Source organism: Drosophila gunungcola, unplaced genomic scaffold (genome assembly GCF_025200985.1).
Source record: "Drosophila gunungcola strain Sukarami unplaced genomic scaffold, Dgunungcola_SK_2 000001F, whole genome shotgun sequence".
In the NCBI taxonomy this organism is placed as follows: Eukaryota; Metazoa; Arthropoda; class Insecta; order Diptera; family Drosophilidae; genus Drosophila; species Drosophila gunungcola.
In genome coordinates this window covers 4859892-4877869 of record NW_026453197.1, presented here as the reverse complement: position 1 = coordinate 4877869, position 17978 = coordinate 4859892, and the positions used below count along the sequence as shown (strand labels likewise).

At 39.5% G+C, this 17978-nt stretch overlaps 2 protein-coding genes across 7 annotated transcripts in view; one reads left to right on the top strand and one right to left on the bottom strand.

Annotated features, from left to right (window-relative positions):
- LOC128261229 (uncharacterized) overlaps positions 1-17978 on the bottom strand; it is a 69077-nt gene that overhangs the window by 41736 nt on the left and 9363 nt on the right. The window contains exon 1 of one of the 5 annotated variants that reach the window (XM_052994807.1): positions 7748-8996. The exons of the other annotated variants lie outside the window; for them this stretch is intronic. The gene's annotated coding sequence lies outside the window, so the exon portion shown is untranslated. Of the gene's footprint in view, positions 1-7747; positions 8997-17978 lie in introns of those variants that run through there. 5 annotated transcript variants of the gene reach the window in all.
- On the top strand, positions 3463-4819 carry LOC128261232 (uncharacterized). 2 transcript variants are annotated; one of them, XM_052994816.1, is made up of 2 exons: positions 3463-3581; positions 3753-4819. In XM_052994816.1, the coding sequence occupies exon 2, from the start codon at positions 3774-3776 to the stop codon at positions 4728-4730; it is 957 nt and encodes a 318-aa protein (XP_052850776.1). In that variant the 5' UTR covers positions 3463-3581; positions 3753-3773; the 3' UTR covers positions 4731-4819. The 2 variants fall into 2 exon arrangements, with proteins under 2 accessions (XP_052850776.1, XP_052850777.1); XM_052994817.1 differs by having other exon boundaries at positions 3510-3581; positions 3762-4819.

Genomic DNA, 17978 nt, shown 5'->3' with positions numbered 1-17978 from the left:
GCGCTGCGTCTGAAGCAAAATGAAAATATTTGAAGCTGCAAACTTCTCAAGTGTAAAAAATTTAATTTCGAAATGTAGGTTTAACGAACGGAAATTGCTTTCGCTCTCCGCGGAAAAATTGAGTGAGCCCTTGCGCGCCTGCCCTTGTTATTGTTGCCCGATTTTCCTCCCCTTCGTTTGGCTTGGCTAAGGGAAAAACAAAGTATATGCAAAGCCAGAAATAAAGTCGGCCGAAAGCATAACCAGGGCGAAAGCATATCTCATTTGTGTTTTCGTTTGCAATTTGTTTGGCTAACTTTCTGATTGAGCTCGTGGCTCATTGCGGCGCATAACAGGCGCAGAATGGAATTATTTAATGTTTTACATTTGGCCCAAGCTGCCCCCAGCCTCCTCAACTTTGGCCCATTTCCCCGGGTAATTGCAATTGATTTGTCGAGCACTTTGCACGCCAATTTGTTTCTGGTCACGGTCAGTTTGAGCAGGGAATGTGGTCAAGGCTGTGGGGCGCCAGCAGATTGGCACCGACAAGTGGAAATTTAAGCGCAGTCTTTGATCTTGAAACGTGAAAAGCAAATTAGCACCTCGCCAATTGCTTTGACCTACAAAATTAGGCAACACGAAGCCAGAACATTTTTGCAGCCCACTAAATCGAATTTCCTTGGAATTATAAAACCAAATCAAACGAAATGCTAAGTCGTGTTCCACTTTTAAATCGATAAAACACAGCGTAATGAATTTGAGCAATTTATTTAATCAAATAAATAAAAAGTACAAACAATATTTTATAATATTAAGGGTGTAGCTCCCAAAGAAGATCTATTTCATTAGGAATATTTTTATGTTTTTAATATTTAGCTCAAGCTTTCAAGATGTTAAAAGTCTTAAATCCCAGTTATCCATGTCATTACGTTTGTCAACTTTTACTTATTCAGACTAAAAGTTGTTATTTTTTAACACAATTTTGTCACATTTTCGGCATCCGGATGTTTACCATCATACCATTATTTTGTAAGACTTACAAAATCACACGATATTTCTTAAAATTTAACATCTTTTTAGAATAGATCATAAAGACAAAAGCGTAAAAAACACGAAATGGCGCCTGTTTTTAAAAAGGGGTTGGGAACTCGATCAACCTCATTTGCACAGGACGATGTGACGGTAATCGAGAGTCCCAGGATCCTGCATTATTCAAGTTCATCGATTTGCATTAATGGGACGAAAAACGATTCGGACTTCAACACTTCATCGCGAGGAATTGTGGACTTTGAGAAAATCATTGAGTTGGATGATATTTCCAACACCTTTGAGATTGAAATACCCAGCACATCCTTCGCGGCTAGAGACAGGTCCTTCGCAAACTTTCTTCTGGATTTTTACATGGCTCGTGACAGGAAGGGTGATATACACGAAGCAGCTGCCATGTGGGCTCAACTTTCAGAAAATCACAAAGAAGCTTACAGAGCGGAGAACTATGTCCTTAAATTTTCCAAATGTGATAACAGTGACGTTTCACCCGGAAGTGCCAATGGATGTTGATGTTCATGAATATAACAATGATAATGAAAAGCTTGGAATCAATGAGCCTGAGGCGCAAAAAACAAGAGCCACGCGAAAAACATTAAAGCGGCTGAAACTCAAAGTTAAGGCAGTCAAAAAAGCGAGTTCAAACCTTGACTCCTCCGGCAGTTCGCAATCGAAAAGCCAGTTATCCCTCGGATAGTGAAGATGCCGAAACTTTTCCTAATCTAAGCAAAATAGACCAAACAATGATGCCCAGAAACTCCGTGAGGTTTTGCAGCGTAAATCCGTCAATCGAAGTATTTGTCCAGCGGTTCTGGCCGAAAAGGTAATTTGTCATGTTACCAGAATTTTCTGCTCCAATTTCGACGAAAAAATCTGGACTGACTACCCGTTGAAGGCTATTCTATATGACGAAGTATGATATATGGAGTATGATAGTATCAAACTGAAGTGAACAATATTTAAAATTCTTTCGTAGTTTTATAATATCAAGATTCTGATTGAAATAAATACATTTTTCGTATTTATCAAAAAAAAATTATTTTGTTTTGTTTTTAACACGTATTTCTTATTCGCTCCAACCCGCGACAAAGATGAAGATAGCTTCTTGAACTGGTTTGAGTCTAAGCATTTTGTAAAAACAACTATAAATTGGTAGTTCTCCAGTGGAGAAACTCTCAGATGCTTTGAACATACACAAGTGAAGATAGGGACATGCTATCATATAATTAGATTTTAGGGGTAGTTGCTATAAATTAAAGGAGATGACTAAAGAAAACGTTTCTATGTTGTAATGTTTTTAAAATAGCAAAGCATATCCTTTTATTTTTCAAATGAAGGACTCATTAAATATCGGATTAGGTTTACTTCGCGCAGTGTTATCAAAACCAATATAAAATTTTATTATTATTTAAGCAATTTTTTGTTGAATAAGCCGAGTCACAGCCAAGTCACAAGTTTGCGCCTCTACTAAACGCACAATTCACCATTTAAGCCCCTCACTCTGAACTCTCGGTAACCTCTCAGTAAACCGCGCGAAGTCAAAGTGCATTTATGCAAAGTGCTAAAAGGTTAGGATCCAGCTGACCTGGCTCCACCTAACTGGCCCCTACTGAAAGGGCTTACCGAAAATATTGGCCAAAAGTGTGTAACAAAAACAACACTCACGGAAAATCATCAAACACACTTTGGCAAACTTTTTGAACCCGCCGCCTCCAAAGTTTTGCCAAATATGTTGCCAAAGCTCTTTTCAGCCAGTGTTCGTTCGTTCTAGTGCTCTGAAACAGAATGCTGGCCGAGAGTTCGATAAACTTTCTGGCCACTGTACTATATAGAAACATTAATAACATTATCCGCACCCAACACACAACACCGAAAAACAAATGCAAAACAAACTAATCAAACTTTTTCTAGGATAACCCGAAACGACACAAAATGCGCAAAACAAATTGCTTTATTTTCTAATTCAGCAATGGAGCATTTTGCAGACTTTGTTTCCTTTCAGAGCAGAATGAACGAGCGAGTGGGGGGAAAGATCGAAAATCAATTTCTGTTAATGTGCTTGGGCCAAGAGTTTGCAGCAGTGGAGTCCTTGCCACCCGCACAACCGCCCCATTCCATGGAAACCCAACATGCGTTGGCCAGAGCATATTTTTGCATAAAGTTTATGCAAACATTTTTACTCGAAACCCGCATAAATTACTGCGCCCGGCCCGGTGCCCTAATAAACCCTATCTGGCGGATGTCTGGGGCTCAGTAAGTGGCCCTGCTGCTGCTGCTGCTGCTCATGGTTTTCCACTGGTACTGCTGCTTATTTTGCATGTCATTTGCGTCTGAGCACTTTGCGGCCCAGAAACTGGGAATTTGGAGGAGCTCCAATCCTCTGTCTGTGCGGCAGATAAATCTCCGATATTTATAGTTTCAAATTACCAAAAAATATATATTTTCGTTTGCCTTAGAAAGTGTAAAAAGGGTTTAATCTCAGTTACCCATGCCATTACGTTTGCCTAGTTTTATTCATTCAGGACAGGACGAACATACAACTTTCGTAATTCAAGGTAAATATTTTATTTCGTTTCTTTTCAAATAGTGGTTGCAAAGAAAATAGCTGGGATGTGAATTAGAATGATTCTTCCACTTCCACATGATACATTTGCCTAGCCTTCACTTTAGCATATTTTCTTTGCGGCTTTTTTCTGTAACCAATATTAAAATCCATCAACCACTAGCATATACAGAAATAGCACACAATGCCGCCTGTTTTGAGAAAGAAATTGGTGAAACGATCAACGCCAGGTCGAGGCAATCGAAATGCGTTCCAGAACTTTTTGGCTTGTTGTAAGCAGGAGAATGGTTGGATAAGAAACGATAAACTTCAGCTTTCTGCCAGTGCAAAATGGAACAAATTTGATACAAAACAGCGCGGCGAGTTTTCATACAATAGATACAAAGTTAACATGCCATACAAGTTAGATTTGGCCACATTGGATGAGATTTTTGAGGGGCCCTACAATTTGCGAAGCTTGGACAATGGTGAAGTGAGGGTTATCGAGTCTGCCAGAAATATGAGCTATTCATCTTCATCGATTTCCATCGTCCAGACGGACATTCATTCTTCTTCGGAGATCAATGAGGTTAGGCAACCCGATGCCAAACTCAATGAGATTGAAGAACTAGCTTATACCGAGGAGCCCCAAGAAGTTGAGGGGCCCAAAAAAAGGTCCAAGCGCGCAAAGAAAATTCCAAAGAAATTGAATGATGGTATGCGTAAGCCGGTGAAGCGGTTGAAAGAAAATCCTGCCAAAAAGCGAGGCTCCACGCGAAATGACCCGGCAGTTCAGAACAAACGCCTATCGTTAGTAGGCCGCAAAACCAGTAGCTTTTGGACCTACAAGAACTTCCTGCGTAGGTTTCGGCAAGCCAATCCCGGTCGTATGGCCGTTGAGGCCGCAACCATGTGGCGCAAAATGAGCCTTGAAGAAAGAGACGAATTTCGCGGCAATAGCTTGGTGAAGCGAAAAACTGCCATATCTACGCAGTTTCCTGAGGAACCCTTTGAATATTCCGAAAGTGGCAGTGATATGGAGCCAATGCAGCAGGCGAGCGATGGCCAACTCCCAGTTTCGACGGATAGAAGAGAGTCAAGAGAAAATAAACGCGGCTTCCTTTCGCAGGCTCTGAAAAAAGTAAAGAGTTTTTTCTACTAACTATTTATTTATCGTTTGTACTCACATAATAGTAAAAATTCAAAAAAAATATTGCTTAACAACTTGTCAGAATAAAAGAGAAACAAATATTTTTGGTTTATTTAATAAAAGTTTAAGTGCATGGAAATCAGTGGTGGCAAAAGGCTTTAAAAATTTGTGGTTGCTTGCTCAGAGTACACCCAGAGAAAAATCATGGAAAAACCAAATTTTGCACTTTAAATTAATATTTTCGGTACTTATTTGGCACCAAAGGGGTGTTGTTCTTAAATCAAAGTGTGTTACACTTTTATTTTTATTTTTAAGTATGGAACAATTTTAAATTAACAAACAATGTTTTCCTATTGGATAAACCAATTAAATATGTTTATAATTCCATTTTCATTATTTGAATTTATTTTAAGTAAGTCTATATTTTGAAAAACAATATTACAATCAAATATTTTAATTTTTAATGTTCTCTCTGCGTGTAGCTTCTATTTAAATCCTTCCTCATAAATGTACATATTCTTTTTTAATAGTTTCTATGGTAAATTTAGCTTCCTTGACTTTTAACGTTACCCATTTTAACCCATAAATAGGCACAAATACTATCTAAATATAAGCAAATTCTCATCAAAATGTATTTTTAAATCCCGCCCCAAAGGGTAAGTACTTTTAATTGTTACTTTTGGCTGTACCACCCTGAACCCTCCACAATTAATGCTGTTTTGAGGGCGTGCTTGCCTTTGAGGTGAGTCAACAGGGCTTTGTCTACTTTCGACTTTCCTGCATCGACTTTCCTGCTCCTGGGCCAACAAATTTCTCGCTATTGTTTACTTGGTTCAGAGTGCGTCGTTCCAGCCGCCTGAACTCTCATAGCTGCTTCCGTTTCCGGCTTTGTGTTTGTTTCGTTTCGTTTCGTTTCGTTACGTTACGATCCGTTCCCTTTCACCCTGCCCCCCCAAAAAAATGTAGCTAGCTATCCACATTTGGTGTTTATTTTATTGTACATTTGCTGCCGGCAACTCCGCTGAGCCGTGAACTGTGCGGCGTGTCATCATCTGCCTCGGTTTCAGTTGCAGACTGAGCTTCGGCATCAGCACCATCATCAGACCCGGAATCACCACCATTATCACCATCATCATCAGCGCCATCGCCATCGCCATATGAGAGGTAAATTTCCTCAGTGGCCATAGACACGAGGAGCTTGGGAATGGGAATGGTGTTGATGTCTGAGCCTATTTTTCTGGCTGCTGTTTTTGTTGTCTTTCGGTTGCTATTTACTTAACAATTTACTGAATAATTTAAACACCTTTTCCACCCAGCAGCGGGATGGGGATATTGGGCCCAGCAAACAGGTACAGAATGAAGATATGATATGCTATCTACACTCGATTTTTCTGATCACTTAGATAATAATAGTTTTAAATGCTAATTTTATTTTTTTATTACTAACGTTTTTACTGGAATTCAATTGGCACGAATTTATACATTAAGAAGGTTTTAATATACATTTGCTAGTGAAAAGTATTCTATAACCTGTCAGATAATATGTATAATTAAATGGTTCAACGGCTGTCTGAATTGCTTTAATAAACTTTCAAACGATTTGATAATTTTATTTAAAAATTTGATTAAAAAAACAGAAAAGCAAAAAATTTATAATAATATTGTATAGTGGAATATAAGACAACAATGAAAGTTGCAGAAGAGCTTGGTTAATGGGTACCAGCTAGTCTGCTACATGCGCGGTAAGTTCAGTACATGTTGCCTGTTGTTTTCCTGATGCCGCTTCGCATCCTGTTTGGTCCTTGCTGGCCACCACCATATCTTCCCACCTCCCCTCTCCCCTCCCCCCGTCTCCATCCTCTGACGGGCGTTGAATTATGAACCTGACTTTCCTTTTGGGGCTTGAGGCTGGGTGGAAAAGTAAAAGTTTCACCTGTGCATGTGTGTTGGTGTGGCTGATAGTTGTCCACAGACTCACGCACACTACCACACACACAGCTGACAATCAACCGCACACACACACACACACACACACACACACACAGACAGTGGAACTTTCATTGGCTTGTGTTTACTTAGTCGAGTCTTTGACTGACATTTAATGCGGTTAGCATACGTGTTCGCCTCTGCGCCTGTGTGCGTGTTTGCCCCACTGTGTTGATAATGTGCATAATAAGCCTTAATTAATGTTAAATAATGAATTTTCTCATTTGCACGCCGTCAGCGTGGAAAAGGCACCGCCTTCGGCATTTCCTTGTTTCCATTTTAATTTGAGTCAAACACACGACTTTCTGTGGGCTTCCCAGTGTTTGCAGTTTAACCCTTGGCCGCCCCCGAAAAGAGCCGACTTCAGGTCCTTTGTTGTGGTTCTTTCACCTTGCCCTTTTTTTTTTAAATTTAACAAGTCACAACACAAACATTTTTGAAATCAGCATGTTTTACTTTTGGGTACTTTGTGTGTTTGCCAATTAACTGACCTTATCAAAGCGGTTTAATCAAACGGAAGGGTTCAGGTCTGCGAAAAGGCGTAATTTACATCAGCTTATTTGAATGTTGAACAAAATAATGACAAGTCCCAGAGGTAAATTCAGTAAAAATATCACAAACATTTCACGGTGCATCCATTCGAAAACAACCCATCCCAGTTTTATTGTTTTTAGCTCCTGTCCAAAGTTATGGGCACTCTTTAGACAAACTCTTGCAAAACATAGCAAGATGCAACACCGAAGACTTCATCCCCAAACCCCCAAAAGCAGCCAGTCCTCACAATGGCAAACTTTTCGAGGGCAACTCTTTTAAATCGAACACTTTTGTTTATTTACAAGCATTTAACTTAATTATGCTAGCAACTTTGCGCATAACAAATATCGAAGCCTCTCCGTTCGACCCCAAATTCAATGTGGATGGCAAACGGGAGTTCGAGTATATATAAAAAGTTCAAACTGTCAGAACTTTGACAGCAATAATGTTGAGTTTTATGTACAACAAGCGGAATAACTAAAACACTGCAGAAATTAGAAACAACATACCGAAAATGTCCGAAAAAGTTTACCCTCGATTCCTGCAACTTTTCTCGTTTCTTATTACGGCAGTTGCTGTTTAGCTGATGATGCTGATGCTGTTGTTGTTGTCGCAGAAGAAAATCAATGCCGGCATATTTTATCCTTTTTTCATACGCAGGCGGCACACAAATACATATAATACAATATGTATACAAATAAAAGACACCACTACACACTGACACAGCAAAAGGGGAGTGGGAAATCTGACTGAGATGCCGAAAAAACCAGTTGCCCAGCTCAGCGTTTTTTTTTTTAGATATATGTATATATTTTTTTTTGGTTATTTTGTTGTAGTTGATTAGCCGCCTGATGCTGTGGATTTTTATTATTATTTTGTATGATTTTTTGCGAGCTTTATGCGAGCTTGTTTTGTGCGGTTTTTATGGGCCTTGATTTGATTGCATTTTGTTTCTGGGCCTGTGTTGGGCGGGTATTTTTCCCAGTTTTGTTGGCACTTTCGCTGACAGCCCTTGAGGCAATTATTTTTTAGACCCGAAAGTGCTTGAAACGTTTCAATATTTGTTTGCTCTTTGTTTGAGTTTTAGTGAATATTTGTGGTGGCTTGTGTTGGTGGCTATTGTTACTCAAGTTTTTCGTTTATTTTATGCCCCCCCGCTCTCTCCTTGTTATTTTCAGTCACTTTTTCGTAGTGGGTGGCATGCGCTGAGTGGCATGTCAATCAAAATCAATCAAAATGTTCGCGCTTTCAGGCTCGTTAGCGTTTACACATGTCGTTGTCGCTGGTTCTGGTTCTGGTTCCTCAAATTGCGGCAAATGGATTTCAGGTTGTTTTCGTCTGAATTTCCCGTCTCACGTTACCCGGCACACTCGCAAAAATTCTGATGGCGGCACGTACTGCCTCTCGCCACTTTCTCCACACACACACACGCACGCACACTCACGGTGGGGCACGTTTAACTCCGGTCAAGCCGACCTACTGGGTCACCTTTTTGGGTTTTGGCTAAGAGAACTCCGCCGGCTGTGATTTATCCGTCCGGAGGATCGATCCACGGGCGGGGTTACGGATCGAGGCGGAACAGAACGGAGTGGAGCGGACTCGAACGGATCGACTGCGGCGTGTCTGTCGCTCACGGCGTACGCTTTTCAACTGCTGCGCCCGCAACGCTCGACGGATTTCCAGGCAGGCAGACGCCTCCGCCAAGTGAAAACCAGGCGGCCTTCGTGTTTTCTCTCGGCAACGTCCTCGTGCCTCGTCTTTCACTCGGCAAACTGTTATACTCTCTCTCTCTCTCTGTCTCTTTTGGGAGAACAGGAAATTGGGAGAGCGCGAGAGAGCGCAAGGGAAAGTCACCGCGAGAGCGCACCACTTTCACCGGTTTCTCTGCCTGAAAATGCAGGAGGCTGCGGCGGATAACTACTTTATTTATGTGATTTATCCGCCTATAAACTGCTTATTTAAGGACATTTATCAATTGCAAATGAATAAACATGCATATGTCGATTACATAAGCTAAAGACTTAATCAAAAGGTTACAATTTCCACCAATGAATTGTATAAATTAATAAGAGTTTGCAGTTCCATTAAAGCACTGATATTTTCATTGTCAATCAAACATGTGCTTATTGACATATAAATTTTAAATGAGACATGCTAGTTTTGATGTCCTCATAGTTTTTAATGATAATGATAATTGGCTGAAATGCAGCAATAAAGAAACTATGCAAAGAAATACAAATTTATAGAAAAAGCTAACAGAATTTGTAACAAAACCGTCCACAATTTTAAAATTCAAATAAAATTTGTTAATATTTTTTTAAGAATATATATTTATTAACAAATTGTAACCAAGTCGCTTATAATGTGATGGGGAGTAAAGTTTTGTCTAGAAAAATCATTCTTAGTTGTAGGTGCAAAAAGAGGGTAATAGCGTGTTAATAAGTAAAACAAAACATTTTAGTAACAAGAAGTACAAATTAATTTGTATGAAGCGTTTTACTTTTAAAAAGTTTCGACCTGGTTTTGGATCTAAAACTTTTGACCTGTGCAGTAATCCTTTCTTTAAATAGACTTTATTTTTATACATATCAAAAATGTATAATTTAAAGTTATTCTTAAGCTCTAAAATTATAATTTAAGTTTGACAAATCTATTATTAATTTAATACTTAAACAAAGTGTTAATTGAATACCAAGATTTTGTTTCATCAAACTATATTATTTTTTGAAAGAACAAATTATACATCTACATTTTTCTTCAGTTAGGCGTTCTCCAGTTAAACGTTAGCAATAGTTTGCTTGAGTTCTGGCAATCCCTTATATAATGATTTTTTAATCAAATTTCAATTTTAAGAATTTATGGGCAAATAAATTATTAAATTGTTAGCTTGATTTCTGCCCATCCCGAATTTATATTTTTTTAAAGAAACCATGACCTAAGTGCACGTCTTACGTGTTTAGAAAAATTAATTTTATATAGAAAATTTCAATATTTTATTTTTGTTTGTTCTGCCTTAAAATTGTTTGCGATTTCCTCGCTGGCTTTCCACCTTTTTTGATAAGCACTGGGCAATGCTTTTTGTGCTAAACTGGTGTTCCCAGGTGTATAAGAGCGGCCACACAAACTGTTCCCATCAAATTTCCCCCTATACAGCTCTCTCCCAATATAACAGATGGTATGAGTATAACAGGGCATGGCTCAGGGAGTCGGCGCCGCTCTGGAAATGCTTTAGCCCCAAAAAGCCAACCTCAACTCGCAGCTGACTGAGTGAACTGCTGGGAAAACTTCACCACGGACTCAAGCGTGAAAACTCCCAAGCTGAGGTCTTCGACGGCGGAATATGTGGCCGGAATCGGAGGCTCAGATCGGGAGTGCATTTCCCCTTTTCCGCTTTTTCCATTTCCCATTTCCCATTTCCCATTTCCCGTTTCCCCCCCCAACTCCGGCCCAAAAGCCCGTGACACCAGGCGAAACGGGTCCCCCGGGGGTGCCAAAAATCCATTTTGGCCAAGACCAAAGACAAGAAAAAGTCAAGCCGAAGAGGAGAATGGGAAAAAGAAAGGGGGCAGTGGCAGTGGCAGCGAAAAATATCGATTGAGTTCGATTGTTGTTGCCTGGCCGCCCACAGCGAAATGTATATTGCTTTATAAGCAGCTTCTGTCTTCGGTCCAACCGAGGAGTAAAAAAAATGAAACAAAACAAGAAGAAAAAGAAAATCAGCAGACCCTGCCCTGCGGTTGCTTATTTGGCTGCTTTAGTTTCGCTGCCATCAAGTGAAGTCCTTTTCGCGATTTCAAAAAAATAAACCCAAAGAGGGGAGGTCTTCGTTTTACGCTATTTTTCTTGTTTGATGCCTGCGCTGCTTCTGCCTCGGCCATCTCCTTGTATCGAAATGAGTAAATAACCAATGAAGCAGATAGAAATGTTTATTGTTATTCTGCGGGGCTTTCCCTGCGCCCGTGCTATTCTTGGCCATTCGAATCAATTTTGTAGGCAGCTTGTAACCTTGCCATTTCCATCTGCATTATTATTCAAATTTACTTTGGCCCCGGCATAAAGGACAAGATTGTCGTCTTGCTGCTGAGCAAACGAGCCATTGCACATTATGAATGCTGGCTTACAATCTTTGCCCACCGCCCCCAAATTCTCCTTTGCCCGGAAGTACAATAATTAAGGCTGCGTTAAGTATACGCACCTTGGGCACGGCTGAGAAGCTTGTCCGTTAGTCGTGTTCTTCGCTCCACTCCCGCATAGTTTGTGTCGCATTAAAACTATTTAAGTTTTTAATGCCCTAACAGCGATGATCTAGTGACTGGCATATAAATTACTCAGCCGCCCCGTGGCCCCTTAGCCTTTGCATTAACGCAGCTTCAAAGGCCTCCGCGCTTGAAGCCACCACCCACCGCCACCCAGCACCACGTCCTTGGCATCAAGCGTGGAAAGCAGCGAAGCTCCAAGACGTTGAGCACTTTGCCAAAGTTTTTACTTGGCTCGTTGGCAATTTTTACTTTGTTGCTTTATAGGGATTTATGTTTAATCGGCCAAAGGTTACTTCAACCCGGTTGCTCACACTATCGCTCGCAAATACACACACTTTGGCAGGCAGACATGTTAAAAGCTCCTTTGTTTCAGTATCAGCGCGAAGGGAAAAGGACGAAAATTGCAAGGATAAGGGAGGTGGAAACTGTTACATGCACTGTTGGCACCGAAAGCGAAATTTGTTAAATCATCACTTATGGCTAACATGAATATGTCCTTTCATATTTGTATAAAAAGTGCACATAGAATTCAAAATTTGTCAAGCTACGATTTTAAGAGGGCAACTATACCCCCTCGTTATTTTTTAAGTATTTATGTTTGAATATGTAAATAGCTTAGAAGCAAAAATATTTATATAAGTTCTTCGCTTCTCCCTCTAAATATAGCTCTTGGCTCTTCATCTTTAAATCTTAATCAGATTCTTAGAAGCTTTATCAGCAGGCAGCTTCTTAACAATATTATCCCATTCAATGCTTGGCAAAGAAAGTCAAATAAATAATCCTACTGCGAACTGAATTGCATTTGCCCCCACCCTGTTGGCCGTTCATTAACCCGCTCTGAGCCGTTTAGTTACTTGGATAAACTGTTACAATTGTCCCCAGCTCAGGTTCGGTCAATAAACGAACTTCCCCTGGACTTTAATTGAAGAACTGGCAGCGTCTGCATGCAAACCAATCTCGGCACACTGTCACAAAAATTTTAGTTTAATATATAATAATAATAATAGATTATACAAATGACATTAAGGTTTGGATAAAGATATTTTGATTTTCAAGTACCAGACATTTTTGGCATCGATAATTTTAGTCGTCATTTCTTGTTCAACAAGCTAAAAAAAAGAAAAAAGAGCTAAACTCAATTATTATCAATTATTCGAGTCAAAAAACAAATTAATTTTGAGCTATTAAATTTTATAAAGTAAGCACTATAACTTAAAATAATACTAAACAAATAGTTAGACAAATTGTTTTTGATTCTAAATGATGTTGCTGGCCAACTTATGTCAAGTAATTTAATTGAATTTAATTTTTTTATAGCATAAAAAACGTCTTAAACAGCATTTAGTATTTTGTAACCTTACAGGCTAAAACCTTTTCAAATGTTTAAAAAAAAATACAAGTTTTTTGTACTCCCTTTATTTTGTGTAAGTTTTGTAATTTATTTTTGAGTATGAATGATTGCATCTTGGTAATTAAAGTTGTTCTTAACAAAGATTTTCCATGCAACTTTGGAGCCCGGGGTACGTACTTTATCTACAGCAAAAACTCGGGAAAGGACCACCATTGATTGGCAGTGCGAGACGTAGTTCTTTGATTTGTGTCTAGACCGAGGAGTGCGTGCTTCACCGCCGGTGGAAAATAGAAGAGCTGCCTGAGGAACAAAAAACAACTTGGCTTTGGAAAATTCATAGCCCGCGCGCGAAAGTTTATTAGATGCTCTTTGCTGTCTGTCTGTGTCTATGTCTGTATCTGTGTCTGTGTCTGTATCTGTGTCTTTGGCTTTGTCTTTGTGTTTGCCAGCGCTTTTCCTTTGCTTTTGTTGCCTTTGAAACGGGGCCAGAATTTTAATTTCCGCCCAGAGCGTGTCGCACGTGGACGCACTGTCAAGGAAGTTGACAAAGCAGCGCGGCAGCGCCTTTGAATTACAGCCAAATACCGCCGACCTTTGTGGCCATCAGTTTGGCCGCCTGTCTGTAATTATGACCCGCTCTAATTAAAAGCCAAAATAGTTGACCTTGGCTTGCCAACGAAAAAAATGTGTGAGTACATCAAAAGCAAAAAGTCGGAAGAAGTGGGGCACGAGTAGATGGAATTGAAAAAACAAAAATTTAGCGGATGGGGAATATTCATGGGAAATAGTTGGCGATTGTTTTCGACGCATTCGAGCGTTCAATGCACTCCAAATATTTGTTCGAATATTTGCCAACACGCTCCAGCTTTTCTGCTCTTTCTGTTTCACTTCTGCTCGGCTTGTTAATGCCATTGTTGTACAACTTTTGTGCAAAATATTTTACGCCCCACAATTTCCTGGAAATCTACATTTTGCCCTGGCCTTTTTGCATTTTTCGGTCAGCCCTCGAACACACACATCCAGCAGCGGACCGAGTGCTGAGACCGACGAGACAGACACACATTTATGAGAATGGCTATTGGCATCGAGCCATGGCCCAAAGCCGTGATGCAGTTGGCTCGTTTTGTGCCTTTTCCCAGTCCGTATTTTCGGCTATGTTTCGATTCGCAGGCTCCAATGGGCAAATTTCTATTACCGAAACTTTGTATGTACTCTATAGGGATATAAAAATGCTATCAATCGATGGCCATATCAATTTTCCAGTCCGAAGGGCTAGCACCTCTGGTGGAAAAGTGTGATTCCTGCAGGTACCGTAGCATGGGTTTTTTTTATAACTTTTCGTGCAATCCAAGATGGAAAATCTTTGTGACATTATTCGGCAATTAATATCAAACAAAAATAATTGAAAAATGGGAAAATTAGTTAACAAATATTAAAGTTATCTTTAAATGTGAAGTATGTGGTCAATGTTTTTAATTGACTATACTTAAAAAGGTTTTGATCGTAGAATATTTTTCATTAAAATGTTGGCTATAACTTGACAAAGATATATTAGGAAAGCTTTGCAATAAAATGTTGTAAATTTTCATCGTTGTAACTTTTATAAAAACTAACGGATAAGCTAGAAAGTAATGTTTATATTAAAAATTTATGTATTTTTAAATAGTATAAACTTGTAAAGCAAAATAACAGAAAAACGAAATTCTTGAAGTAATATTAATTACATAACTTACATTTTGTTCCCGATAACTGTTAACATTCAACGTTTCAATAAAATACGACCGTTTTAGAGCATTTCCCAGTCGTTCGCAACGGCTTATCGAAGATTTGCTCAAATTAATACTTAAAATGCGCTGCGTTGTCAGGCTGGGATTTGTCTGGCTGCTCTGCCTGCCAAATGGGAAAAATGTTCGCTCCGCCGGTTCTATTTTGGCACGGATTGCATAACAAATGCACAGGCCTGGCCTAAGGGGGACTGGTAATGGAAATGGAAATGTCAAGCAGCCCCTAGTTTTTAGTCCGCACCAAGGTGCGGCTATAACTCAATTTAATGTGAAAATTCGGGCAATTAAGCGACTTCTGCCGACTGCAAGCAAATGGCTCTGGTGGCAGCTACAGTGCAAATTGTGCAATTGCAGTTGCAATTTGCCTACTTTTGTGCACTGCGAACTTCACAAAAGCGAATCATTTGGACGGGCAGAAGAAGCCTCAAGTCGAGCATGCACTGGGGACTTGAGCCAGACTTGAGCTGTTGAAGAGCGCAATTAGCAGCCCTCCAGCCGAAAAGAATAAATGCCGAGCCAAATAGCTCAGGTAAACGCATGAGGCTCTGGCTAATTGCGGGCCATTGAGACTTTGAGCTGGTTAAAAACTTGCAGCACCTGAAGTGGCCAAACAATCTCAACGATTCACAAATTTCACAGATCTCACAGATCTCACAGACTCCACACATATAGGCGCACTCGAGCCGAGAAGTAATTTGAAGATGTTCACAAGTGCGCCTCAACTGCCAAAAAGACATGAAGGTTAATTGCGTTGCACTATTGCTGCGGGAACAGCATTGTATCTGTGAAGTGTATCTTGTATTTGAATCTGCACTCGAGTGTCTGTGTGTGCGGCAAAATAAATTACATTTTTGCTGGCTGGCAAGAAAATTGAAAAATTCTGCTTGGCTGGCAAGCGTTTGCAAGCGTTTGGCCTGCAGCCTCAGCAGTCACAGTTACCAGTCTCTTACAAAAACTGTCGCCCCGGGAAACCCCTACGATTTTCCGCCCCCCCCCCCCCCCCTCCAAACGGACACCTTAATGCATGCTACATACTACTACTACTATATGAACCATGGATTCCACATCCTTACACAATTATTTATATGCATTCCCTTGTTTATGGAAACGAGGGCCAAGGGGTGTGCACTTTTCAGTTGGCTTGAGAAACAATTTGCGAGTAATTCGGAATGTATTTGCATTGTCATTGTGAGAATGTTTTCGATTCAGAAGCCTTTGACACAAAATATAATATTCGACATATTCTGCACACAAAACAATTAAAGCAGAACTACTACTGTCGAATGTTCACATTTGGCCAAATTACAAACAGAATCCAAGATAGTGTTATTCCAAACCAGAGTTTTGGGCTCTTGTGTGAGCTCAACTAATGTGTTTTTCTGCATGAAGAGTGGCTTTTTGCTCTGACCGTTTTGAATTTATTGAAATGCAATGTCAGCTTGCATGTAAAATTGGTTTCAAATACCGTTAACATTAATTTAATCTGTCAATGTGAAACGAATATCCAAATAGCATTTTTAATTTAAAACAACAAAGATTATGGAACAGTTGAGTTAATACAATTAATGCATTTATGGAAATTTTCGAAGATTTACGGAAATTATGAAAGAGTCTTTAGTGGCATTTTTATACGTAATTTTATTTTGGTTTGGCCAATTAAAACATTTTCAGGCTTATTAAAGCGACTTATTATAGCGAATATTTTATAAATTCTTTCATTTTATTACGACAATTTAAATAATTGTAGGTCTTTCCTTGGTTAAACTACACTTTAGTAATGAATTAATGTATTCATAACTATGAAAGGTCAGATAGTAATTATAAAACATAATTTTATTTAAATCAATCTTTTAATTACCTAAATAGATGGAGATATTTTTAAAAACTTAAAACATTGTATATAAAATAAATATAACCAACAAATCGAATGTGTATCCTTTTAAATTAATATTAATAGCAGACAAGTATGGTTAAGAGGTCAGCTATTTTATGCTGCTCCCACTTTGCAAGCCCTTTTACTTCGTGGCTCTTAATCGATTCTTAAGGATCGCCTGAATTGTTTCGCTACGTTTAGCTACGTGTGTGCCAACCGAAATGGATGGCATTGTTATTTAAGCACCTTCCATGCATTCCACACGCTGCACTATATAATTCACACTTAACACTTGCATTTTTTGTTTTGGCCGGATCGAGGGTTGAGTTGTTAAGGGCCGGGGCCATTCTTGGGGCAGCTATTTCGCACTCTGCGGAAAGTTTTTATGCCACTTTTATCTGGCAACACGTAAATATTCGTTAAAAGTTGAAATTTAATTTAATACCCTTGGCGCATCTTGCAGCTGCAAGTGCAACTATTTTGCGCTGTTTCGTCAAGTGCGACGGAGGGAAAATCAGCCAAATAAATTTCACTTGCACCTTCGCCGGGCGTGGCGCGTCTGTTCTGGCTGCTTGTTAGCATTAAATTTATGTCTCGACATAAATAAAGCTTTCCCAAACAGTTTGCGCTCTACGTGAACTGTGGAAATACGGCCAGGGACTGGCTCGGACCTCCCAGGCTTAGTACGCTCCGGAGGCGCATCTTCATTTGGGCTGCGGACACGCAATTGAATACCAGATTACGCCGTTTAGATAATTTCATTGAGATAAATCCGAAGCAGATGTAATGGCATTTAATATTTATTATTATTGTTAATCCGCATGCGCAGGATCGTCTCCCTTTGTTTGACTAGGAAGTTGCGTCGTCATCGGTTCAATGACTTCATCTCTGGCCTCTATTTGCGGCCAAATGGCCTTTATTATTGATGTCTTCGCCCTGTTTATGTGTCAACAACAAGCGAATTCGCATAAGCAGAAATTTCATTAAGTTGGCAATGGGGAAGGGCCAGCTTTGTATAATGATCCATGCCGAAAAAGAAATCAATAACTTTGCTTTTCCGCTATGAATGTGGAAGGGGAGCCAACTTTTCCAATGTGTGCTCATATCGGTTTAATTTGACATTAAGTTCCTTTGAAGTTGGTTTCTGTTCGAGCTTGAGAATGATGATTGATTGAAAATGTATAGCAAAAATTTAACAAAAGTATTTTCTCTTGCGGTTATTAAGAGAAAGTATACCAAATAATTGTTCTTGAAGTAAACTAACCTTAAATTTTCAAGAAACCAATTATATGTGAGATATTAAAAATGGTACTCAGTATGAAAATTATTTGTTATTTATTGTTTACACACCTTCAGTTTCCCTAATATATAACGCCATTTAAAGTTAATTAGGAGTGGACCACAGGCCGTGTTTATCATTTTGAGAAATTGTCATAATTGATTGTCATTTCGGGGCTAATGGCTCGCTCCTCC